We start from the raw sequence: 27191 nt of genomic DNA, 5'->3' as shown, positions 1-27191 counted from the left end.
CTGGTCATTGAACAAAGTTCAGAACTTTATTTGGTCGTCAGACCGGCGTGTATCGTCGTGTTTGACACCAAAAGCAACGATACCAGCGATGTTTTACACTGGTAACCAGGGTAAACATCGGGTTACTAAGCGCAGGGCCGCGCTTAGTAACCCGATGTTTACCCTGGTTACCAGTGTAAAATGTAAAAAAAACAAACAGTACATACTTACATTCGCGTCCCCCGGCGTCCGCTTCCCGCACTGACTGAGCGCCGTAAAGTGAAAGTGAAAGTACAGCACAGCGGTGACGTCACCGCTCTGCTGTTAGGGCCGGCGCTCAGTCAGTGGCAGGAAGCGGATGCCGGGGGACGCGAATGTAAGTATGTACTGTTTGTTTTTTTACATTTTACGCTGGTAACCAGGGTAAACATCGGGTTACTAAGCGCGGCCCTGCGCTTAGTAACCCGATGTTTACCCTGGTTACCCGGGGACCTCGGCATCGTTGGTCGCTGGAGAGCGGTCTGTGTGACAGCTCTCCAGCGATCAAACAGCGACGCTGCAGCGATCGGCATCGTTGTCGCTATCGCTGCAGCGTCGCTTAATGTGAAGGTACCTTTAGGGTTACGTTTGGGATTAGGGTTAGGTTTGGGATTAGGGTTAAGTTTAGGGTTGGGGTTAGGTTTGAGATTATGATTAGGGGTGTGTTGAGCTTAGGGATTTGATTAGTGTTAGGGTTGAGATTAGGGTTAGGGGTGTTTTGGCGTTAGGGTTGTGATTAGGGTTATGGATTGGGTTGGGATTAGTGTTAGGGGTTTGTTGGGGTTACGGTTGGAGTTAGAATTGGGGAGTTTCCACTGTTTAGGTAAATCAGGGGGTCTCCAATTTTGCGTTTAAAAAGTCAATTGGTGCTCCCTACCTTATGAGCTCTGCTGTGCGCCCAAACAGTGGTTTACCCCCACATATGGGGTAGAGGCGGACTCAGGACTGATTGGACAACAACTTTTGGGGTCCAGTTTCTCCTTTTACCCTTGTGAAAATAAAAAAAATTGGGGGCAAAAAAATCATTATTGTGGGGGAAAAATTATTTTTTATTTTCATGGCTCTGAGTCAAACTTCTGTGAAGCACTTGGGCGTTCAAAATGCTCACCAGATATCTAGATAAGTTCCTTGGGGGTCTAGTTTCCAAAATAGGGTTACTTGTGGGGCGTTTCTACTGTTTAGGTACATCACGGGCTCTGAAAATGCAACATGACACCGGCAGACCATTTCATCAAAGTCTGCATTTTAAAACGTCACTACTTCCCTTCTGAGCCCTGATGTGTGCCCAAACAGTGGTCCCCCACTACATACGGAGTATCATCGTGCTCAGAACAAATTCAACAACAAATTTTGGGGTGCAATTTCTCCTGTTACCCATGGGAAAATAAAAAATTGGGGGCTAAAAAAATCATTTATTGTGGAAAAAAAATATATATTTTCAAGTCTCTGCATTATAAACTTCTGTGAAGCACTTGGGCATTCAAAGTGCTCACCACACATCTAGATAAGTTCCTTAGGGGGTCTAGTTTCCAAAATGGGGTCACTTGTGGGGGGTTTCTACCATTTAGGTACATCAGGGGCCAGGCTCGGACTGGCCCACCTGAGAACCAGAGCATTCTCCAGTGGGCCCAGGCACTGACACCTGCTGGCATACTGGCCAGCAGCTGCCAAGGGCCCCCACTGCTCCAGGGGCCCTCAGCCAGTGGCTATGGGGCCCCTGAGTCAAGGGGGCCCACCCTGTGCCAGTAGCAGCAGCTAGAGACAGGATCCTGTCCCCACTGCTAAAGCAAAATGAATATTCACGCTTCTCCACGCCCCTATGAATACCATTTCTCTTTAATAGCGGGCAGCGTTAGCTGCAGGCTGCAGCTAACACTGCCCACATGTAAAGCCCCACCTCCGCACCACACACACACGCACACATACACACATGCAGGCACATAGACTCACACAGAGCAGCTCACCTCCCGGTGTCCTGCTTCCTGTCTGAGACAGTCCAGCTGGATGACGTCATCATCCACGCTGTCCATGCTGTCTCAGTCTAAAAGCTTCCAGCGAGGAAGAGTCTGCTGGGATGAGCTGCTGCTGCGGGGAGGTGAGCTGTGCTGTGTGCCTGCATGTGTGTGTGTGTGTGTCTGTGTGTGTGTGCATGTGTGTGTGAGAGTGTGTGTGCCTGCGTGTGTGTGAGAGTGTGTGTGTGCCTGCGTGTGTGTGTATGATGAGCTGCTGCTGCAGTGAGGTGAGCTGTGCTGTGTGCCTGCATGTGTGTGTGTGTCTGTGTGTGTGTGTGCATGTGTGTGTGAGAGTGTGTGTGCCTGCGTGTGTGTGAGAGTGTGTGTGCCTGCGTGTGTGTGTATGATGAGCTGCTGCTGCAGTGAGGTGAGCTGTGCTGTGTGCCTGCATGTGTGTGTGTGTGTGTCTGTGTGTGTGTGTGCATGTGTGCGTGAGAGTGTGTGTGCCTGCGTGTGTGTGAGAGTGTGTGTGTGCCTGCGTGTGTGTGTATGATGAGCTGCTGCTGCAGTGAGGTGAGCTGTGCTGTGTGCCTGCATGTTTGTGTGTGCCTGCCTGCGCGTGTGTGTGTGCCTGCATGTATATGTCTGTGCCTGCATGTGTGTGTGTGCCTGCGTGTATGTGTGTGTGCCTGCTTGTGTGTATGTGTGTGCCTGCGTGTGTGTGATGAGCTGCGGTGAGGTGTGTGTGTGTGTGTGGTGGTGAAGGACAATGATATTGGTGGGGGAAGACAATGATGGAGGTGATGGTCAATGATGGTTGTGGGAGGAAACAATGATGAAGGTGATGGGCAATGATGGTAGTGGGGGAGAGACAATGATGGAGGTGATGGGCAATGATGGTGGGGGAAGACAATGATGAAGGTGATGGGCAATGATGGTGGTTGTGGGGAGGCAATGATGGAGGTGAGGGGAGGCAATGATGCAAGTGATGGGCAATGATGTTGGGGGAGACAATGATGGAGGTGATGGGCAATGTTGGTGAGGAAGGGAATGATGGAGGTGATGGGCAATGATGGTAGGGGAGGCAATGATGGAGATGATGGGCAAAAATGGTGGGGGAGGCAATGATGGTGGGGAGGCAATGATGGAGGTGATGGGCAATGATGGTGGTTGGGGAGGCAATGATGGAGGTGATGGGCAATGATGGAGGTGATAGGCAATGATGGTGTGGAGTGTTGTGAATTCTGCTTTTGGGCTCCCTCCGGTGGTTGTAGGTGGTAATGCAGTTACCCCTGAGTTGCAGTCCTGGTCAGGTGTATCTGCTGATTGCAGTTCTGACTGGGGTATTTAGGTGTGCAGGATTCATTAGTCCTTGCCAGTTGTCAATTGTTGTTGGGAGGTGTTGGACCTCTGCTTGGTTCATCCTGCCTTTCTGCCAAATCAGCAAAGATAAGTGTCTGTTTTTTTTTTCCTGTGGCACACATGCTATGTGCTTCACAATTCAGTGCTATTCTTTGTGTTTTCTTGTCCAGCTTAGATTGTGCCAGTATTTTCTCAGTCTTGTTGGATTCTCTGGAGTGGCAGATATACATTCCATGTCTTTAGTTAGATTGTGGAACTTTTTGTATTATCTGCTGTGGATATTTTTGGAAGGGTTTTAATACTGACCGCCTAGTAATCTGTCCTATCCTTTCCTATTTAGCTAGAGTGGCCTCTTTTGCTAAATCCTGTTTTCTACCTGCGTGTGTCTATTCTTCTCCTACTCACAGTCATTATTCGTGGGGGCTGCCTATCCTTTGGGGGTCTGCTCTGAGGCAAGGTAGCATTCCTATTTCCATCTATAGGGGTATTTAGTCCTCCGGCTGTGTCGAGGTGTCTAGGGTATGTTAGGCACACCCCACGGCTACTTCTAGTTGCGGTGTTAGTTCAGGATTGCGGTCAGTACAGGTTCCACCGCCTCCAGAGAAAGTTTCATGCGGCTCCAAGGTCACCAGATCATAACAGTACAACTGGCCAATAATGAGTTAAATGCATCTCAGAAGAAGGGAAGAAAGGTGTTGAGCCATTTTTTTTTCTGCAGTCTGTATTGTCTTCTCTTCCCTCTTTATTTATGGGTGGCTGAGGAGTCTTGTGCCAGCATGGATGTTCAGGAATTAGCTTCTCATGTAGACCAGCTTGCTGCTAGGGTACAGGATATTTCTGATTATATTGTTCAGACTCTTGCTTTAGAGCCGAAGATTCCTACTCCTGATTTGTTTTTTGGTGATAGGTCCAAATTTTGGGGTTTTAAAAACAATTGTAAACTGTTTTTTGCTCTGAGACCGCGATCCTCCGGTGATTCCATTCAGCAGGTTAAAATTGTCATCTCCCTGCTGCGTGGCGATCCACAGGATTGGGCATTTTCCCTGGAATCTGGGAATCCGGCCTTGCTTAATGTAGATTCCTTTTTTCAGGCTTTAGGATTATTATATGATGAACCGAATTCTGTGGATCAAGCGGAGAAAACCTTGTTTGCCCTGTCTCAGGGTCAAGAGGCGGCAGAATTGTATTGTCAGAAATTTATAAAATGGTCTGTGTTGACTAAATGGAATGATGATGCTTTGGCGGCAATTTTCAGAAAGGGTCTTTCTGAATCTGTTAAAGATGTTATGGTGGGGTTTCCCACGCCTTCCGGTCTGAGTGATTCTATGTCTCTGGCCATTCAGATTGATCGGCGTTTGCGGGAGCGTCAAACTGTGCGCGCTGTGGCGTCGTCCTTAGAGCAAAGTCCTGAGCCAATGCAGTGTGATAGGATTTTGTCTAGAATGGAACGACAAGGATTCAGACGTCAGAATAGGTTGTGTTATTATTGTGGCGACGCTTCTCATGTCATTTCAGTCTGCCCTAAGCGGACAAAAAGGATCGCTAGTTCGTTTACTATCAGTACTGTACAACCTAAATTTCTGTTATTGGTGTCCTTGGTCTGCTCATTGTCATTATTTTCTGTCATGGCATTTGTGGATTCAGGCGCCGCCTTGAACTTAATGGATTTTGAGTTTGCCAGGCGTTGTGGTTTTCCCTTGCAGCCTTTGCAGAACCCTATTCCCTTAAGGGGGATTGATGCTACACCTTTGGCGAAAAATAAGCCCCAGTTTTGGACACAGGTGACCATGCACATGGCGCCAGCCCATCAGGAAGATTGTCGATTTCTGGTGTTGCATAATTTGCATGATGTTATCGTGCTGGGTTTCCAACATGGTTGCAGGTACATAATCCTGTGTTGGATTGGAAATCTATGTCTATGACTAGTTGGGGTTGTCAGGGGGTTCATAATGATGTTCCTTTGATGTCAATCTCCTCTTCTTCCTCTTCTGAAATTCCAGAGTTTTTGTCTGATTTTCAGGATGTATTCGATAAGCCCAAGTCCAGTTCCCTTCCACCGCATAGGGACTGTGATTGTGCTATTGACTTGATTCCAGGCAGTAAGTTTCTTAAGGGCCGACTTTTTAACCTGTCTGTGCCTGAACATACCGCCATGCGGAGTTATGTTAAGGAGTCTTTGGAGAAAGGGCATATTCGGCCATCTTCTTCACCGTTGGGAGCAGGTTTTTTTTTTGTTGCTAAGAAGGATGGCTCCTTGAGACCTTGTATTGATTATCGCTTCTTGAATAAGATCACGGTCAAGTTTCAATACCTTTTACCTTTGCTTTCCGATTTGTTTGCTAGGATTAAGGGGGCTAGTTGGTTTACGAAGATTGACCTTCGGGGGGCATATAATTTTGTTCGTATTAAGCAGGGTGATGAATGGAAAACTGCGTTTAATACACCCGAAGGCCATTTTGAATACCTTGTGATGCCATTCGGGCTCACTAACGCTCCATCTGTTTTTCAATCCTTTATGCATGATATCTTCCGGACTTATATTGATAAATTCTTGATTGTATATTTGGACGATATTTTAATTTTTTCCGATGACTGGAAGTCTCATGTGGAACAGGTCAGGATGGTATTTCAGATCCTTCGTGACAATGCCTTGTTTGTGAAGGGGTCTAAGTGTCTCTTTGGGGTGCAGAAGGTTTCTTTTTTGGGCTTTATTTTTTCTCCCTCATCTATGGAGATGGATCCGGTTAAGGTTCAGGCCATTTATGATTGGATTCAACCCACATCCGTGAAGAGCCTTCAGAAATTTTTGGGTTTTGCAAATTTTTATCGCCGTTTTATTGCTAACTTCTCCAGCATGGTTAAACCCTTGACTGATTTGATGAAAAAAGGCGCTGATGTGGCGAATTGGTCCTCTGCCGCTGTCTCTGCCTTTCAGGAGCTTAAACGCCGATTTACTTCTGCTACGGTGTTGCACCAACCAGATGTTTCTCTTCCGTTTCAGGTTGAGATTGATGCTTCTGAGATTGGGGCAGGTGCCGTTTTGTCTCAGAGGGATTCTGTTGGTTCTTTGATGAAACCGTGTGCCTTCTTCTCCCGCAAGTTTTCGCCTGCTGAACGCAATTATGATGTCGGCAATCGGGAGTTGTTGGCTATGAAGTGGGCGTTTGAGGAGTGGCAACATTGGCTTGAGGGAGCTAAGCACCGTATTGTGGTCCTGACTGATCATAAGAATTTGATTTACCTCGAGTCTGCCAAACGTCTAAGTCCTAGACAGGCTCGATGGTCCTTGTTTTTTTCCCGTTTTGATTTCGTGGTTTCGTATCTTCCGGGTTCTAAGAATATTAAGGCCCTTTCTGGGAGTTTTTTGCCTGATTCTCGTGAGGTCCTTGAACCGTTCGGCATTCTGAAAGAAGGGGTGGTCCTTTCTGCCATTTCCCCTGATTTACGGCGGGTTCTTCAGGAATTTCAGGCTGATAGACCTGACCGCTGTCCTGTGGGGAAATTGTTTGTTCCTGACAGATGGACTAGTAGAGTGATTTCTGAGGTTCACTGTTCTGTGTTGGCTGGTCATCCTGGTATTTTTGGTACCAGAGATTTGGTTGGTAGGTCCTTCTGGTGGCCTTCGTTGTCACGTGATGTGCGTTCTTTTGTGCAGTCCTGTGGGACTTGTGCGCGGGCCAAGCCTTGTTGTTCCCGTGTTAGTGGGTTACTTTTGCCATTGCCGGTCCCTGAGAGGCCCTGGACGCATATTTCTATGAATTTTATTTCTGATCTTCCGGTTTCCCAGAGGATGTCGGTTATCTGGGTTGTTTGTGACCGGTTTTCTAAGATGGTTCATTTGGTGGCTTTGCCTAAATTGCCTTCCTCTTCACAGTTGGTTCCATTGTTTTTTCAGCATGTGGTTCGTTTGCATGGTATTCCGGAGAATATTGTGTCCGACAGAGGTTCCCAGTTTGTTTCTAGGTTTTGGTGGGCCTTTTGTGCTAGGCTGGGCATTGATTTGTCTTTTTCTTCTGCATTTCATCTTCAGACAAATGGCCAGACCGAGCGAACTAATCAGACTTTGGAGACTTATTTGAGATGCTTTGTGTCTGCCGATCAGGATGATTGGGTGGCCTTTTTGCCATTGGCCGAGTTTACCCTTAATAATCGGGCTAGTTCGGCTACTTTGGTTTCGCCTTTTTTTTCTAATTTTGGTTTTCATCCTCGTTTTTCTTCTGGGCAGGTTGAGCCTTCTGACTGTCCTGGTGTGGATTCTGTGGTTGACAGGTTGCAGCAGATTTGGGCTCATGTGGTGGACAATTCTGCTTTTGGGCTCCCTCCGGTGGTTGTAGGTGGTAATGCAGTTGCCCCTGATTTGCAGTCCTGGTCAGGTGTATCTGCTGATTGCAGTTCTGACTGGGGTATTTAGGCGTGCAGGATTCATTAGTCCTTGCCAGTTGTCAATTGTTGTTGGGAGGTGTTGGACCTCTGCTTGGTTCCTCCTGCCTTTCTGCCAAATCAGCAAAGATAAGTGTCTGGTTTTTTTTCTGTGGCACACATGCTATGTGCTTCACAATTCAGTGCTATTTTTTGTGTTTTCTTGTCCAGCTTAGATTGTGTCAGTATTTTCTCAGTCTTGTTGGATTCTCTGGAGTGGCAGATATACATTCCATGTCATTAGTTAGATTGTGGAACTTTTTGTATTATCTGCTGTGGATATTTTTGGAAGGGTTTTAATACTGACCGCCTAGTAATCTGTCCTATCCTTTCCTATTTAGCTAGAGTGGCCTCTTTTGCTAAATCCTGTTTTCTACCTGCGTGTGTCTATTCTTCTCCTACTCACAGTCATTATTCGTGGGGGGCTGCCTATCCTTTGGGGGTCTGCTCTGAGGCAAGGTAGCATTCCTATTTCCATCTATAGGGGTATTTAGTCCTCCGGCTGTGTCGAGGTGTCTAGGGTATGTTAGGCACACCCCACGGCTACTTCTAGTTGCGGTGTTAGTTCAGGATTGCGGTCAGTACAGGTTCCACCGACTCCAGAGAAAGTTTCATGCGGCTCCAAGGTCACCAGATCATAACAGGGGAGGCAATGATGTAGGTGATGGGCAGTGATGGTGGTGGGGGAGGCAATGATGGAGGTGATAGGCAATGATGGAGGTGATGGGCAATGGTGGTGGTGGGAGGCAATGATGGAGGTGATGAAATGGGCAATGATGGTGGTGGGGAAGGCAGTGATGGAGGTGATGATGGAGGTGATGATATGGACAATGTTGCAGGTGGTGGAATGGGCAGTGATGGAGGTGGTGGGGGAGAATGATAGGGGTGGAGGGGGAGAAGGCAATGATGGAGGTGGTGATGAGGACAATGATGGGGGTGGAGAGGGGCTGCATTATACTTTATGAGGGCGCTACATTATATTCTGTGGGGGGACTGCATTATTCTTAGGAGACTACATTATATTATGGGGGCTACATCATACTATAGGAGGGGGCTACAGTATACTCTATGGGGGCTGCATTATATTCTGTGGTGGGGCTGCATTCTCTCAGGGGACTACATTATATTCTGTGGTGGGCTGCATTATACTATATGAGAGGGGCTGCATTATACCCTATGAGGGTGCTACATTATATTCTATGGTGGGGACTGCGTTATACATGAGGGGGTTGCATTATATTTTGTGGGGTGCTGCATTATATTCTATGAGAGGGAACTGCATTATATTTTATGAGGGGGCTACCTTATTTCTGTGAGAGGGCTACCCCAACCCTTGCTACATAATTAACACGTGAACTACCTTATATTATACCCTGATATTAGCGCTTTTTACTGCACAATTGGTGGTCTTGTATCTATTTCTATGTAGCTATATAGTGGGCCAAAAGAATGATTTTCTCTGGTGGGCCCAAGATGCTCCAGTCCGATGCTGTCAGGGGCTCTGCAAACGCAACATAACGCCCGCAGACCATTCTATCAAAGTCTGCATTTCAAAATGGCGCGCCTTCCCTTCCGAGCTCTGCCATGAGCCCAAACAGTGGTCCCCCCACATATGGGGTATCAGCGTACTCAGCATAAATTGCACAATAAATATTGAGGTCCAATTTCTCCTGTTACCCTTGTGAAAGTAAAAATCTGGGGTGAAAAGATCATTTTTGTGGAAAAAATATGATTTTTTTTAATTTTCATGGCTCCACATTATAAACTTCTGTGAAGCAGTTGGGGGTTCATAGTGCTCACCACACATCTAGATAAGCTCTTTGGGGGGTCTATTTCCAAAATGGGGTCACTTGTGGGGGGTTTTCTACTGTATAGGTACATCAGGAGCTCTGCAAATGCAAATGATGCTCGCAGACCATTCCATCAAAGTCTGCATTTTAAAACGTCACTACTGCCCTTCTGAGCCCCTATGTGTGCCCAAACAGTGGTCCCCCCCCACATATGGGGTATCAGCGTACTCAGGACAAACTAGACAACAAATTTTGGGGTCCAATTCCTCCTGTTACCCTTGAAAAATAACAAATTGTAAGCTAAAAAATCATTTTTGAGGAAAAAACAAAAAAGGATTTTTTATTTTCACAGCTCTACATTATAAATAGCACTTGGGGTTCAAAGTGCTCACCACACATCTAGACAAGTTCCTTAAAGGGTCTAGTTTCTAAAACGGTGTTACTTGTGGGGGGTTTCTACTGTTTAGGCACATCAGGGGCTCTCCAAACGCGACATGGCGTCCGATCTCAATTCCATCAAATTCTGCATTGAAAAAGTCAAATGGTGCTCCTTTTCTTCCAAGCTCTGCCGTGCGCCCAAACAGCAGTTTACCCCCACATATGGGGTATAAACTTACTCAGGAGAAATTGCCCAACAACTTTCATGAAACTTCTGTGAAGCAGTTGTGGGTTCAAAGTGCTCACCACACATCTAGATAAGTTCCTTAAGGGGTCTAGTTTCCAAAATGGTGTCACTTGTGGGGGTTTCCACTGTTTAGGCACATCAGGGGCTCGCCAAACGTCCGATCTCAATTCCAGCCAATTCAGGAGAAATTGCACATCAAATTTTGTCATTCATTTTCTCTTTTTACCCTTGTGAAAATAAAAAAATTGGTTCTGAAGTAAAATGTTTGCAAAACAAAGTTAAATGTTCATTTTTTCCTTCCACATTGTTTCAGTTGGTGTGAAGCACGTAAAGGGTTAATAAACTTTATGAATGTGGTTTTGAGCACCTTGAGGGGTATAGTTTTTAGAATGGTGTCACACTTGGGTATTTTCTGTCATGTACACCCCTCAAAGTGACTTTAAATGTGAGATGGTCCCTAAAAAAAATCGTTTTGTAAATCTTGTTGTAAAAATGAGAAATCGCTGGTCAACTTTTAGCCCTTATAACTTCCTAACAAAAAAAATATTTTTTCCAAAATTGTGCTGATGTAAAGTAGACATGTGGGAAATATTATTTATTAACTATTTTGTGTGACATATCTCTCTGATTTAAGGGCATAAAAATTCAAATTTGAAAATTGCAAAATTTTAAACATTTTCGCCATATTTCTGTTTTTTTCATAAATAATTGGAAGTAATATTGAAGAAATGTTACCACTTACATTAAGTACAATATGTCACGAAAAAACAATCTCAGAATCACCTGGATCTGTTAAAGCGTTCCTGAGTTATAACCTCATAAAATGACAATGGTCAGAATTGTAAAAATTGGCTCAAGTCATTAAGTTCCAAATTGGCTGTCACTAAGGGGTTAAAGATGACACATTTGATTTGTGTTTTAGGCAAAAAAAAATATTATCATTTATTAAATTTTAAAAGTTACAAAAAGGAAAATGGCTGATGCAAAAGTTTGTGCACCCTTGGAGATTTGTGTGCTTAGATAACATTGACAAAATTTTCAGACCTTAATTAGCCTGTTATAGTTATGGCTTGTTTACTTTCATCATTAGGAAAGGACAGGTGATACAAATTTCCAAGCTTTGAAAAAACTAAAAAACTTAGCCTCCTCGAACCTTGTGCCAAAAGCAGCAGCCATGGGTTCTTATAAGCAGCTGCCTAGTGCTCTGAAAATTAAAATGGTGGAGGGTCACAAAGCAGGAGAAGGCTTTACGAAAATAGCAAAATGTTTTTCAAGTTGCCCTATCCTCAGTTCGAAATGCAATTAAGAAAAGGCAGTGAACAGAAACAGTGAAGGTCAAGATAAGGTCTGGAAGACCAAGCAAATTTCAGTGAGAAATGCTAGTAGGATTGCTTGTTATGATTGAACTGGTGGTTAGGAGCACTAGAAATGACCAGATGAGCAAACTAGTAATACAGGACGAGCTCTGGGAAGTGGGAGCTCTGCTGACCGCAACCCCTAATCCTATCACAACAACTAGAAATAGCCGTGGAGCGTTCCTGACTCTGCCTAGACGCCTCTTCACAGCCTAAGAGCTAACTACCCCTAAAGATAGAAAATACAGCCTACCTTGCCTCAGAGAAATTCCCCAAAGAAATAGGCAGCCCCCCACATATATTGACTGTGAGTTAAGATAGAAGTCACAAACACAGGAATGAAATAGGTTTCAGCAAAGGAGGCCAGACTTAACTAAATAGACTGACGATAGAAAAGGTATCTTTGCGGTCAGCATAAAAAACTAACAAAAAACCACGCAGAGTGTGCAAAAGAGAGCACCGCACCAACTCACGGCGCGGTGGTGCCACTCTGCATCCCAGAGCTTCCAGCTAACAAGACAAAATGATAATAGCAAGCTGGACAAAAACACAATCGTAACAAATAAGCTAGCACTTAGGACTTAGCTTTTGCTGAAGTAGACAGGTCATCTGAAAGATCCAAGAAAACTGAACCAGTACTAGGACATTGACAGCTGGCATCAGGTAACGATCTGACTGGAGTTAAATAGAGCAGCCAGCCAAGGCCTAAATGAGGTCAGCTGGGGAAGGAACCTCAGAACCAGCAGCTCCACTCACAGCCACCAGAGGGAGTCCATGGACAGAACTCGCCGAAGTACCATTCATAACCACAGGAGGGAGTTCGAGAACAGAATTCACAACAGTACCCCCCCCTTGAGGAGGGGTCACCGAACCCTCACCAGAGCCTCCAGGCCAATCCGGACGAGCCAAATGAAAGGCACGAACAAGATCGGCAGCATGAACATCAGAGGCAACCACCCAGGAATTATCCTCCTGACCATAACCTTTCCACTTGACCAGGTACTGAAGTTTCCGTCTCGAAACACGAGAATCCAAAATCTTCTCCACCACATACTCCAACTCCCCCTCAACCAACACCGGGGCAGGAGGATCAACGGAGGGAACCATAGGAGCCACATATCTCCGCAATAACGACCTATGGAACACATTATGGATGGCGAAAGAAGCTGGAAGGTCCAAACGAAATGACACAGGATTAAGAATTTTAGAAATCTTATAAGGACCAATGAAACGAGGCTTAAACTTAGGAGACGAAACCTTCATAGGAACATAACGAGACGACAACCAAACCAAATCCCCAACACGAAGTCGGGGACCAACACAGCGACGGTGGTTAGCGAAACGTTGAGCCTTCTCCTGGGACAATGTCAAATTGTCCACTACATGAGTCCAAATTTGCTGCAACCTGTCCACCACAGAATCCACACCAGGACAGTTCGAAGGCTCAACCTGCCCTGAAGAAAAACGAGGGTGGAAACCAGAATTACAGAAAAAAGGCGAAACCAAAGTGGCTGAGCTGGCCCGATTATTAAGGGCGAACTCAGCCAAAGGCAAGAAGGACACCCAATCATCCTGATCAGCAGAAACAAAGCATCTCAGATATGTTTCCAAAGTCTGATTGGTTCATTCGGTTTGGCCATTTGTCTGAGGATGGAAAGATGAAGAAAAAGACAAATCAATGCCCATCTTAGCACAAAAGGACCGCCAAAATCTCAAAACAAACTGGGAACCTCTGTCCGACACGATGTTCTCCGGAATGCCATGTAAACGAACCACATGCTGGAAAAACAATGGGACCAAATCAGAGGAGGAAGGCAATTTAGGCAAAGGTACCAAATGGACCATCTTAGAGAAGCGATCACAAACCACCCAGATAACTGACATCCTCTGAGAGACAGGGAGATCTGAAATAAAATCCATGGAAATATGCGTCCAGGGCCTCTTCGGGACCGGCAAGGGCAAAAGCAACCCACTGGCACGAGAACAGCAGGGCTTAGCCCGAGCACAAGTCCCACAGGACTGCACAAAAGAACGCACATCTCGTGACAAGGAAGGCCACCAAAAGGATCTAGCCATCAAATCTCTGGTACCAAAGATTCCAGGATGACCAGCCAACACCGAACAATGAACCTCAGAGATAACTCTACTAGTCCATCTATCAGGGACAAACAGCTTTTCCACTGGGCAACGGTCAGGTCTATCAGCCTGAAACTCCTGCAGCACCCGCCGCAAATTAGGGGAGATGGCAGACAAAATTACCCCCTCTTTGAGAATACCAGCCAGCTCAGGAACTCCCGGAGAATCAGGCACAAAACTCCTTGAAAGGGCATCAGCCTTCACATTCTTAGAACCCGGAAGGTACGAAACCACTAAATTGAAGCGGGAGAAAAACAGCGACCATCGAGCCTGTCTAGGATTCAACCGCTTGGCAGACTCGAGATAAGTCAGATTCTTGTGATCCGTCAAGACCACCACGCGATGCTTGGCTCCTTCAAGCCAATGTCGCCACTCCTCAAACGCCCACTTCATAGCCAACAACTCTCGATTGCCCACATCATAATTGCGCTCAGCAGGCGAAAACTTTCTAGAAAAGAAAGCACATGGTTTCATCTCAGAGCCATCAGAACCTCTTTGAGACAAAACAGCCCCTGCTCCAATCTCAGAAGCATCCACCTCGACCTGAAACGGGAGCGAAACATCTGGCTGACACAACACAGGGGCAGAAGAAAAACGACGCTTCAGCTCCTGAAAAGCCTCAACGGCCGCAGAGGACCAATTGACCACATCCGCACCTTTCTTAGTTAAATCAGTCAATGGTTTAACAACACTAGAAAAATTAGCGATGAAGCGACGGTAAAAATTAGCAAAGCCCAGGAATTTCTGAAGACTCTTCACAGAAGTAGGCTGAGTCCAATCATAAATGGCCTGAACTTTAACAGGGTCCATCTCGATAGTAGAAGGGGAAAAAATGAAGCCCAAAAATGAAACCTTCTGAACTCCAAAGAGACATTTAGACCCCTTCACAAACAAGGAATTAGCACGAAGGACCTGGAACACCATTCTGACCTGCTTCACATGAGACTCCCAATTGTCCGAAATACCAAAATATCATCCAAATATACAATCATGAATCTATCCAGGTACTTTCGGAAGATGTCATGCATAAAGGACTGAAACACAGATGGAGCATTAGAAAGCCCGAATGGCATCACCAAGTACTCAAAATGGCCCTCGGGGCGTATTAAATGCTGTTTTCCATTCGTAGCCCCGTTTAATACGCACAAGATTATACGCCCCTCGAAGATCTATCTTGGTGAACCAGCTAGCCCCCTTAATCCGAGCAAACAAATCAGACAATAGCGGCAAAGGGTACTGAAATTTGATGGTGATTTTATTGAGAAGGCGGTAATCTATACAAGGTCTCAGAGAACCATCCTTCTTGGCCACAAAAAAGAACCCTGCTCCCAACGGTGACGACGACGGGCGAATATGCCCTTTCTCCAAGGACTCATTTATATAACTCCGCATTGCAGCGTGTTCTGGCACAGATAAGTTGAACAGTTGGCCCTTCGGAAACTTACTACCAGGAATCAAATTAATAGCACAATCGCAATCCCTACGAGGAGGTAGGGCACTGGATTTGGGCTCATCAAATACATCCCGGTAATCTGACAAGAACTCAGGGACTTTAGAAGGATGGGAAGACGAAATAGACAACAATGGGACATCCCCATGTACCCCTTGACAACCCCAACTGGATACAGACATTGATTTCCAATCCAATACTGGATTATGGACCTGTAGCCATGGCAAACCCAAAACGACCACATCATGCAGATTATGCAACACCAAAAAGCGAATATCCTCCTGATGTGCAGGAGCCATGCACATGGTCAATTGAGTCCAGTACTGAGGCTTATTCTTGGCCAAAGGTGTAGCATCAATTCCTCTCAATGGAATAGGATACTGTAAGGGCTCCAAGAAAAAACCACAGCGCCTGGCAAACTCCAAATCCATCAAATTCAGGGCAGCGCCTGAATCCACAAATGCCATAACAGAATAGGACGACAAAGAGCAAATCAGAGTAACGGACAAAAGAAATTTTGGCTGTACAGTACCAATGGTGGCAGACCTGGCGAACCGTTTAGTGCGCTTAGGACAATCAGAGATAGCATGAGTGGAGTCACCACAGTAGAAACACAGCCCATTCTGACGTCTGTACTCTTGCCGTTCAGCTCTGGTCAAGGTCCTGTCACATTGCATAGGCTCAGGCCTCTGCTCAGAAAACACTGCCAAATGGTGCACACCTTTGCGCTCACGTAAGCGTCGATCGATCTGAATGGCCAAGGACATAGACTCATTCAGACCAGCAGGCGTGGGAAATCCCACCATAACATCCTTAAGGGCTTCAGAAAGACCCTTTCTGAAAATTGCCGCCAGGGCACATTCATTCCACTGAGTAAGCACAGACCACTTTCTGAACTTCTGACAATATACCTCTGCTTCATCCTGACCCTGACACAAAGCCAGCAAACTTTTCTCTGAATCTGGTTCATCATAAAGCAATCCAAGCGCCAGAAAAAACGCATCTACATTACGCAATGCAGGATCTCCTGGCGCAAGGGAAAATGCCCAGTCTTGAGGGTCGCCACACAGCAAAGAAATAATGATTTTTACTTGCTGAATGGGGTCACCAGAGGAGCGGGGTTTCAAAGCAAAAAACAGTCTACAATTATTTTTGAAATTCAGGAACTTAGATCTATCCCCAGAAAACAAATCAGGAATTGGAATTCTGGGTTCTAACATCGGGTTCTGAACTACATAATCTTGAATGCCTTGTACCCTTGCAGTAAGTTGATCCACACAAGAGGACAGACCTTGAATGTCCATATCTACACCTGTGTCCTGAACCACCCAGAGATTTAGGGGAAAAGAGAAACAAAACACGCTGCAGAGGAAAAAAAAAATGGTCTCAGAACTTCTCTTATCCCTCTATTGAGATGCATTAACACTTTACTGGCCAGCTGTACTGTTATGATTGAACTGGTGGTTAGGAGCACTAGAAATGACCAGATGAGCAAACTAGTAATACAGGACGAGCTCTGGGAAGTGGGAGCTCTGCTGACCGCAACCCCTAATCCTATCACAACAACTAGAAATAGCCGTGGAGCGTTCCTGACTCTGCCAAGACGCCTCTTCACAGCCTAAGAGCTATCTACCCCTAAAGATAGAAAATACAGCCTACCTTGCCTCAGAGAAATTCCCCAAAGAAATAGGCAGCCCCCCACATATATTGACTGTGAGTTAAGATGGAAGTCACAAACACAGGAATGAAATAGGTTTCAGCAAAGGAGGCCAGACTTAACTAAATAGACTGATGATAGAAAAGGTATCTTTGCGGTCAGCATAAAAAACTAACAAAAAACCACGCAGTGTGCAAAAGAGAGCACCGGACCGACTCACGGCGCGGTGGTGCCACTCTGCATCCCAGAGCTTCCAGCTAACAAGACAAAATGATAATAGCAAGCTGGACAAAAACACAATGGTAACAAATAAGCTAGCAGGGACTTAGCTTTTGCTGAAGTAGACAGGTCATCTGAAAGATCCAAGAAAACTGAACCAGTACTAGGACATTGACAGCTGGCATCAGGTAACGATCTGACTGGAGTTAAATAGAGCAGCCAGCCAAGGCCTAAACGAGGTCAGCTGGGGAAGGAACCTCAGAACCAGCAGCTCCACTCACAGCCACCAGAGGGAGTCCATGGACAGAACTCACCGAAGTACCATTCACAACCACAGGAGGGAGTTCGAGAACAGAATTCACAACAATTGCTACAGAGGCAAATCTGTACCCACGCTTGACTGCAAAATCCACAGTTAACTACCTCAAAAGGTTCAAGCTGAAGGTTGTTTAATGGCACTCACAGACCCCTGATGTGAACATCATTGAAAATCTGTGGCTACACTTCAAAATAACAGTACATGCAAAAGGACCCAGAAATTTCATAGCACTGGAAGAATTTTCCAAGGAAGAATGAATGAAAATTACTCAAACTAGAATTGAAAGACTCTTGTCTGGCTACAAAAAGCGTTTACAAGGTATGATACTTTAAAAAAAGGCTTGCTACTAGGTACTAACCATGCAGGGTGCCCAAACTTTTGCAGTGGCCCATTTTTCTTTTTGTAAATTTTAAAATGTAAAAGTAGAAAAAAAATAAATAAATATATATATATATATATATATATATATATATATATATATATATATATATATATATATATATACACTCACCGGCCACTTTATTAGGTACACCATGCTAGTAACGGGTTGGACCCCCTTTTGCCTTCAGAACTGCCTCAATTCTTCGTGGCATAGATTCAACAAGGTGCTGGAAGCATTCCTCAGAGATTTTGGTCAATATTGACATGATGGCATCACACAGTTGCCGCAGATTTGTCAGCTGCACATCCCAAAGATGCTCCATACAAGGCAGGATGGATCCATGCTTTCATGTTGTTTACGCCAAATTCTGACCCTACCATCCGAATGTCGCAGCAGAAATCGAGACTCATCAGACCAACCAACGTTTTTCCAATCTTCTACTGTCCAATTTCGATGAGCTTGTACAAATTGTAGCCTCAGTTTCCTGTTCTTAGCTGAAAGGAGTGGTACCCGGTGTGGTCTTCTGCTGCTGTAGCCCATCTGCCTCAAAGTTCGACGCACTGTGCGTTCAGAGATGCTCTTAGGCCTACCTTGGTTGTAACGGGTGGCGATTTGAGTCACTGTTGCCTTTTTATCAGCTCGAACCAGTCTGCCCATTCTCCTCTGACCTCTGGCATCAACAAGGCATTTCCGCCCACAGAACTGCCGCTCACTGGATTTTTTTTCTTTTTCGGACCATTCTCTGTAAACCCTAGAGATGGTTGTGCGTGAAAATCCCAGTAGATCAGCAGTTTCTGAAATACTCAGACCAGCCCTTCTGGCACCAACAACCATGCCACGTTCAAAGGCACTCAAATCACCTTTCTTCCCCATACTGATGCTCGGTTTGAACTGCAGGAGATTGTCTTGACCATGTCTACATGCCTAAATGCACTGAGTTGCCGCCATGTGATTGGCTGATTAGAAATTAAGTGTTAACAAGAAGTTGGACAGGCGTACCTAATAAAGTGGCCGGTGAGTGTATATATATATATCTTTAACTTTAGCCCTTATGTATATTTCATCTTCAACTTGCTTAACTATTCGCAAAGCCAGGAATTTTGACAAGAGGTGCCCAAACTTTTATATGCCACTGTATATCAGTGGGTATGTGTAAACGCTGTATTCATGTGGGAGTCGTGCCTGGGGTATTGTCTGTATGAAGGGAACCTGGTGTGTGGTCTTTATTCATATGAGGTGTTCTCGAGGTATTAATATAAGTGATTTCTAATTTAAATGCAGTAGATCTGGGCTTCTCTTTTGTATATCAGATTGGGAATACATTTTCCTTTCTTCAGATTTTCCTTGATCTTACAACTCAAAAATTATATATATATATATATATATATATATATATATATATACATATTGTATATATATATATATATATATATATATATATATATACATATATATATATATATATATATATATATACACACTCACAACAGTAATTATCATTCAAGCAGTGGGTACAAGAGGAAGCAAGCAGTTTGTTCAAGCAGCAATAGACTTTCTGGTAGGAGTAAGTCACCTTAAAGGACTCAGAATGAATTCCAGAACTTTGAAGCTGATTGTATTGGACATTCAGTCTAACAAGACTTGAAGGCAACTCTGGCAAATGCCTCAGTTGGTTCTCAGATAGGATGAGCTCCTGGAGGGATGGTAGCAGGTTGAAAGCGTCATCATCAATCTTGGATAGATAATTACTTGAGAGATCCACATACTTTAGCTTGTCTATAAAGAAGAAAGATAAGGTCACGGACAACAAATGCATTTTACATAAGTATTTGTGTATATTTTTCTGCTATGTAAACGAATGCCAAAGAGATTTTGTAGTTTAAAAGTTGTTGTTTCACTTTCAAGTATTTCTGCCAATTCTTGGTGGGGGATCCCAGTCGTTGGACCCCTATTGATTGAGAAGCCATCCTATGAACAGTTGATAATCTATAAACTAGGAACAAACTTTGATGATATGGGATGCACTGACACTATTGTCTCAAGTAGCCTTAGAAAGAGAACTATTTATTATTATTATTATTATTATTATAATTATTATTATTATTATGCCTTGTTTATAGAACTTCAAATGTTGTACAAAAACACAGCACTCTGTCAATAGGTAAGAGTTGGTGCTCAAGTAGGGTGTCCAACCCCTAAACCAATATATAACAAAAAACGTAATAAAGAAGAAATGGCGTGCACTCTGGATTGAATGGAGAAGGTGCTGGTTGAACTTGGAGAGATCCAGACCATTCAGAAATGGCTGCTGCTCCTCCTGACATAGGACCCACCAGTTTTTACAGGGACTCCTTCCCTTATCCGTGCTGTTCCGGATCTTTTCAGTGTTCTTCTCCTACAAGTGGAGCCTACGTGTCCCTCTGGACGTTCGCTCACTCTTTCTTTCTTGAAGTGAGGTTTGACAAAGGCCCATAAGGGTCGAAACGTTACCTCAGCTACTGTCTGTACCACTGTGGTGTTCCTATTAAAGATTCTTCACATTTATGATGCAAATATGCAAATTGAGTGCGGTTGTTTTCTTCAAATTCATAACAAAAAACTTGGCACTCAAATTAGTTGTAAAGTGATGATTTGTTTATTTTTATTGCACGTCCAGACACAGATTCAACTGATGTTGTTAAACGTTTTCGGTCCCAATGGACCTTCTTCAGAACAATTTCAAATTATCTGGTTTGTTGGTTTAAACCAAATATAAGGCAGAAAACACCTTCTGTTGTAATGCTGTGAGGCGATACAATAACACAGGTGTGGGGGCTCTTGGGCGAATTAAGTGGCTATGGAAGGCTGTGGCCCATGGTCAGAGTGAAGAGAGGCAGCGTTAACGGCGGAGTACCGCCAGAGAGGGATGCGCTCATGGTGCCCCTCTCTGGCGGTACTCCGCCGTTAACGCTGCCTCTCTTCACTCTGAACAGGGGCCACAGCCTTCCATAGCGACTTAGTTAGTTAGCGAGTTAGTTAGACTTAGTTCGACCCATTGACTGCGCATTCCAAGATGGGACCTCCGAGATACCAGGCCTATCTCCTACCCCCTGATCCCTATACCCCGTAACTAATAATACCCCACAAAATTAAAACACGACCATTATTTCTTTTGGATAATTTGGCCACAGCGGCCATTTTATTAATAACAAACATATACAACCATTTATACATTTGTATAAAAAACTTGAAGGGAGGGTTCTTGGAGCTAATAAATCTGGCACCTAATAGGCAAAAGCCCAAAACCAACATGGAAAAAACCCTTCTTTACCCTCAGCCGTAACCACCAGCTCGAGGGCACCGTGTAACCCGTTTACCGGGCAAACCAACCCCAAAGCTCCCGAGGTAAAATCCCCGTCCAGAGCCAGTAAACCAAAGCCAGATCAGCCCCATAAAACCAACTCCAAGAACCCCGCCCCCCGCCAACCACGAGCAGCACTGAACACCTCAGGCTCGCGAGTGCCCCACCACCGCCATGGCCCTCTCAACCCCCTCTTGAATTGCCAACAACCAGAAATCCAGACCAATATCGTTCAAATGAACGCCATCACTCCTCCAATAATTTCCAACACCAGCTTCCAACTCAAAGTGGCGAACCGCCACCCCCCCATTGCGAGAAACAAAACTCGCCACAGCCCTGTTTAACTTAACCCGGGCCCTATTGATACCCTTCATAGAGCGTACCGCCCTCCACGTTTTCCTGGGCACTATGTCGGACCACACTGTAACCATGCCTGGGAAGGATGCCCACAAACGTAAAAAATCATACCGTATATCCCGAATTAATTCTCTCACCGGTTTAGAACCCAAATCATTACCACCCAAATGTACCACCACAATATCCGGGGAACGATCCAAACTAACCGATCTGGAAAACTCGGTCAAAAACCCTCGCCACGACATGCCCCGAAAACCCAACCATCGGACCACCACCACCGCCCTCCGAAATCCCAATTGCCTACCATCTTGTCTAACATCGGCACGAATCGCCCCCCAATGCACAAAAGAATGTCCGAAAATCCACGCCAGAAGTGGGGTCCGACCTGCAAATACACAACGATAATTAATACCCCCCACAGAATTAATTCCGCACATAAGATAAATAACGATTCGACGACCACCTACCAATACGACGAATAACCTCCGGACCCAGCCCCAAACGAGCCGCCTCAGATGCTGCCCCAATTCGAAATGAATGCGTCCCAAATGACAAGGGATCCTGGCCCAAAATTGCCAACGCTTGTTTCAAAACCGCCGAAAACTGGAACCGCGATAAAAATTCACCCTGACGGTGTCGCAACAGTGGTCCAGACCTGTCTGGACCCAAACCCCAATAATCCTCCAAACACCGAAAAGGGCACATCGCCCCCCCAATCACTTTTCCTAACACCACACGTCTTCCTTTCCCAAACTGATCAGTCTTTGACCGCCGGATCCAAAAGGCAACCCCACCTGACCAAAATTCAATATCCTCCGCCAACAAACCCCCAGCCACAAACCTGCTAGGGGAAACCAACTCCCCTATTCTCAACGCCCCAAAAAAGGCCAACGAAAACGCCAATCGAAAAAGAACAGCCTCGTAGTCAGAACTACAAACTTCCCCCAATGCTACTCCCAGACGCTCCAACATCCCGAAAGAAATAGGCCGTCGAGTATCACAATTTGAAAAACCCCTCCTAAAACCTTTCAATGCCTGCCGAATCAAAAAATCCTTAGTGACATCGACGGAACCCTGGAGCCTAAAACCAAAAGCAACACCAGCTATAAATTTGTTCAATTTTGACACTGACCAACCCCATTCCTCCGCCGATCCAATCAAAAGCAAAATAGCCATCACCCTGTCATAATCCGATTCAACTGAACCCAACTGTTCCAACCACCCTACCCACAAATGCCAAGACGCCTTATAACCTGACCACGTCCTTGCAGACACTGAAGACTGTATCAGCCGACCTCCTCGTCCGCAACAATCCGCCACAAATGAGAAGGGCATGTCGTTCCGGCATCTTCCGCTTCTGGAGCCAACTCCCGAAAACGTTCCCACTGTAAACGAGACAGAGCATCGGCTATGGAATTTTGAATGCCGGGAACATGCACAGCCGAAATCCAGGCATTCAACTCCAAGCACCGCAAAACTAACTCCCTAACCAATTTGATTACTGGAGGAGATGATGACGACAGACTATTTATCACTGACACCACACTCGAATTGTCACAATGAAAACGTATCCGCCTGTCCTTAAAACTACTGCCCCAAATGAACACCGAAACAACAATTGGAAACAGCTCCAACAACGTCAAATTTCTTGTAAAACCCGCTTCGCTCCACCAATCAGGCCATTCCCCAACACTCCACTTTCCGGCACAATAAGCCCCGTATCCAACACTACCAGCCGCATCCGTAAAAATTTCGCAATCAAAAGCGTTCAAATCCTCCCGTTGAATCAGGGCCCTACCGTTGTAGTTTTCCAGGAAACGCCTCCACACCGCCAAATCCTCTCTGTGCTCTTTGTTCAAGCGTACAAAATGATGTGCTGAACGCACTCCGGCCGTAGCCCTAGATAATCTCCTGGAAAATATCCTGCCCATCGGCATAATGCGGCACGCAAAGTTCAACCGCCCCAACAGAGACTGAAGTTCTTTCAACGTAATCTTGCGCAACTTCTCGCACCTCAACACCTCTTGCTTTAAAGCCAACAACTTCTCCTCAGGCAAGCGACACTCCATCTTCTCCGAGTCAATGAGAATGCCTAAAAAACTCAACACCGTAACAGGACCCTCTGTTTTATCACGCGCTAAGGGGACACCAAAGTGTCCTGCCACCCACTCCATCGCGGCCAACAGATTACCGCACAACAAAGAATCTGCGGGGCCCACAAACAAAAAATCGTCTAAATAATGAATAACAGACGGAACCTGAGAAACATCCCGAACAACCCACTCCAAAAAAGTACTAAAAGCTTCAAACAGCGAGCAAGAAATTGAACAACCCATAGGCAAACACCTATCCAAATAAAACCCCCCATTCCAAAAACACCCCAACAGCGGGATACTGTCGGGGTGAACCGGAAGTAGACGGAAAGCTGACTCAACATCAGTCTTAGCCATTAGTGCACCCTTGCCATACCTCCGGACCCACTGCACCGCAGCGTCAAAGGAGGTATAAACCACAGAGCAAAGCTCTTCCGCTATCCCGTCATTAACTGACTGGCCCTTTGGATAAGACAGATGCTGAATAAGGCGAAACTTATTAGGCTCTTTCTTTGGAACAACCCCCAGCGGCGAAACAACCACCCCGTCCACAGGTAAATCGCTAAACGGACCCGCCATGCGCCCTAACTCAACTTCCTTCGCCAACTTAGCCGTAACCACATCTGCCTGAAGGTTAGCCGACCTCAAATTCTTTTTCGAAAAGGGGATAACATGAGACGGATGCGGAATCCTAAAACCTTCCGAAAAACCATCCCACAACAACGTAGCCTTTTCCCTATCCGGATACCTACTTAGATAAGGGGTCATCTTTAGAACCTTCACCGGAGTCACCCCCATGACTGCCTCCCACTGCTGGCTTGCCTCTTGCTTTTTTAAAACACTTGGCCACTCCATGTGAGGCCCCTCCACAGTGGGAACAGACATGCTTGAACTTGCATGTACCGCCGTATTTGCATTGACCGTCATTAAACTGCCAACACGTCCCTGTTTTATCCTTAACCCCTTGTGACCCCTGGGCCCCACTTCCTTGCCCTGACTGCTGACCGCTACTCCCTCCTGCCCCATGAAAGGACTGCCCAAACCGCGTCGGAGCCATCACCTTTAACCACAAACCTATGTCTTTCTGCTCCCATTTTATCTCGGGCCTAATCGCCTTCCTTTGTCGGAACTGCTCGTCATAGCGTAACCACGCCTGGCCTCCGTACGCCCTGTATGCTTCCCCAATCGCATCAACATAGCAGAACAAACCAACACAATTCTCCGGGAACTTTTCGCCTATAACACCTGCCAAAATGAAAAAGGCCTGCTGCCAATTCACAAACGTCTGCGGTATCAATCGCCAACGCCTCTTCTCCTCCTCCTCCTTCTTGCTGTCCTCTTTCCTACCCTTATCCAAATTGAACTTCTCCAGGGGCAACAAGGAGAAAATCTCAACGTATTCATCTCTCCATATTTTCTCTTTCACCTCTTTCTTTAAATGTGCCCCCAATGGCCCCTCAAAACACACGTAAACCTCCCCCTTGGCTCTATCATCCAACTTAATCCTGTCTCCCTTATCCTTGTCGGTCTGTACCGACACCGACACCCCTGCCGCCGACACCTGCTCACTCTCCCTACCCGATCTGACTCCCACTCCTGAACCCGTACCTGAAGCCGGCAACCAAGCACCTAACGGGGGCGACCGCACACTATCCCGGCCTTCCCCCTCCAATCTCCTCAAAATCTGGGACATACCCGCCAAAAGTTCCCTGACCCCAGGGACCTCCCCGGTGCTAGGCCCCCCACTCCCTAAAGCAACCCCCCCATAACAACTATCCCCAGCCTGAGCACCACAATCCCCCCCCCAGAACAGAGTTATTCTCATACTCACTAAGCTGCGCGGGTGCTGCGTCCCCGCCAGCCGTGCGATCACCGAACTCCCGCGGGTCGCTCCTGGAACCGGAATCCTCTGCGCCGCTGTGTTGCTCCAGGCCCGCGCCCCTGGCCTCCTCGTCACCAGGGGGGACCGGAGCAGGCGAAATGGAACTCTCCCTGGACCTTCTGGGTGACCTGGACCTGGCGGCCGCCAGCCCGACTCCCGACCTATCTTCTTGCTGAGCTCTGCCACGAGCCCCAGCTGCTGCAAATGATCGCCCCCGCCGTGCTGGGCCAGGCTGTGGTGTGGAGGTGCGCCTGCCCGTTAATCTTCCTCTCGTCGCGCTGCCCCTGCCGGGCCCCCGGGGGGGTTCCAACCCAGAGGTGCCCGCCGCCGCTCCGCTGGTCCTCACTTGCCCCGCCGCCGCTCCTTGTCCTCTCCTTCTTGTCGCCGGTGACGCCGCCGGCGCTGCAGACACCGCCGCTGCACGCCGTGTACCGCTCCTGCTGGGCGCCGCCATGTTGGCTCCGCGACCCGGAACTCCTACAGCCACTTCCGGTGCAGCGTGTGAATCACTCTGGGCCTGCGCCGCCGCTGCTCCGGTCCGACGTCCAGCGCCAGCAGCGCCGGCCCGTGGATTCCTGCCGGAGGAGGGGCCGGGGAGAGTAGGTGACCGCCGGCCCGCACCCTCCGCAGGGTCCCGAGAGGGGCTCCGTGGCCGGCGGTTGCCATGCCGTCCCAGCTCCGGTGATAGGCGCTCCGGGGGCCGGGTCCTCCTGGATCTGGTCCCCTGGGCACCTGGACTGCCCAGCAACGACGCCAGCTGGTCCTCCAGCCAGCCTCCACGCCGCGACCTCGCCATCTCCCGCAGCTGCCCGAGGATCTCATTGACGGAGGACATCATCCACGTCTTCTCAGGTCAGAATATCAAACAGTAATGGCCCCCCTTTCCCGCACTTTCCTATAGCCCGCCCCATAACTCTAGCCACCCCCCTAGTCCTCCCCCCTCCTCTAAACCAATCACCTCCACCCGCATTCTTATTTAAAAATTGCTCCCCTGCGTTCCCTTGGCAACGCAGTCATGGGGGGCTTTTGTTAACTCCGTTCCTACAGCCCCCCCTCTTTACTTTTAAAGGAATCGATTTTGAACCAATGTGTCCTGGAGGGTTTTCGATAAACTAATGTTTTCCTTCATTTATTGTAGTGTTTAACACTCCTGCCCATTGTAGCCATGTTGGCAGTATGTGATGTTTCCAGAGCAGCAGTCCATGATTTTCCTAGGCTACAGTGTCTACATGAATGTGTTTTGGAGGAAAGTGAAATATTTATTGCATCTGACAATGAGACGTAACAATCAGGCATGAAGCAGTTTAAGGTGTTTACAGAAGTAATAGCAAATCTGTTTTAACTGTTCAGGAGAGTCTGCCATTTCCAAAGCGAGCGCTGCCTGAACTCAGTCCACGTGTGCGCATGTGCACCGACAATGCCTGAGCCTGGTCATGCGCACACAATGTGGACAGGCGCATTGTCTTCCCTGACTCCTTTCTGTGACTGCTATTTGCTGTACTGATGAACCCAGAAATATGGTGAGTGACCTTAGAGAGGTGACTAGGAGAATGCACTCACCCACACTGTGTTCACAAGTCAAGGCTCAGGCAGTGTCAGTGTGCATGTGCAGACATGTAAGCTGAATTCAGTCAGTGCGGTCTCTGGAGATAATGCATATTAAGGTATTGAGGGGCATAATAGTGCACTGAGCAATTGGCCACTCCAAGGGTGCAAGCCCCCTCATTTGTATTATATTTAAAAGTCCTTCCTCAGGCACTGTGCCACTTACATGTACAGGTTAGCATGTTTTTTTATAGGCATGAAGTTCTCCACATCACTGTACAGTTAGTTTA

At 46.6% G+C, this 27191-nt stretch overlaps 1 protein-coding gene across 1 annotated transcript in view; it reads right to left on the bottom strand.

Moving 5' to 3' along the window:
- The window catches only part of OPTC (opticin), an 809828-nt gene that overhangs the window by 72841 nt on the left and 709796 nt on the right, over positions 1 to 27191 (bottom strand). The window contains exon 5 of the mRNA XM_077295433.1: positions 19258 to 19460. Coding sequence (XP_077151548.1) covers positions 19258 to 19460 — 203 coding nt within the window. The remainder of the gene's footprint in view (positions 1 to 19257; positions 19461 to 27191) is intronic.

Source organism: Ranitomeya variabilis, chromosome 3 (genome assembly GCF_051348905.1).
Source record: "Ranitomeya variabilis isolate aRanVar5 chromosome 3, aRanVar5.hap1, whole genome shotgun sequence".
Classification (NCBI taxonomy): Eukaryota; Metazoa; Chordata; class Amphibia; order Anura; family Dendrobatidae; genus Ranitomeya; species Ranitomeya variabilis.
The sequence above is the reverse complement of the archived record's forward strand: the minus strand, read 5'-3'. Positions and strand labels throughout refer to the sequence as shown.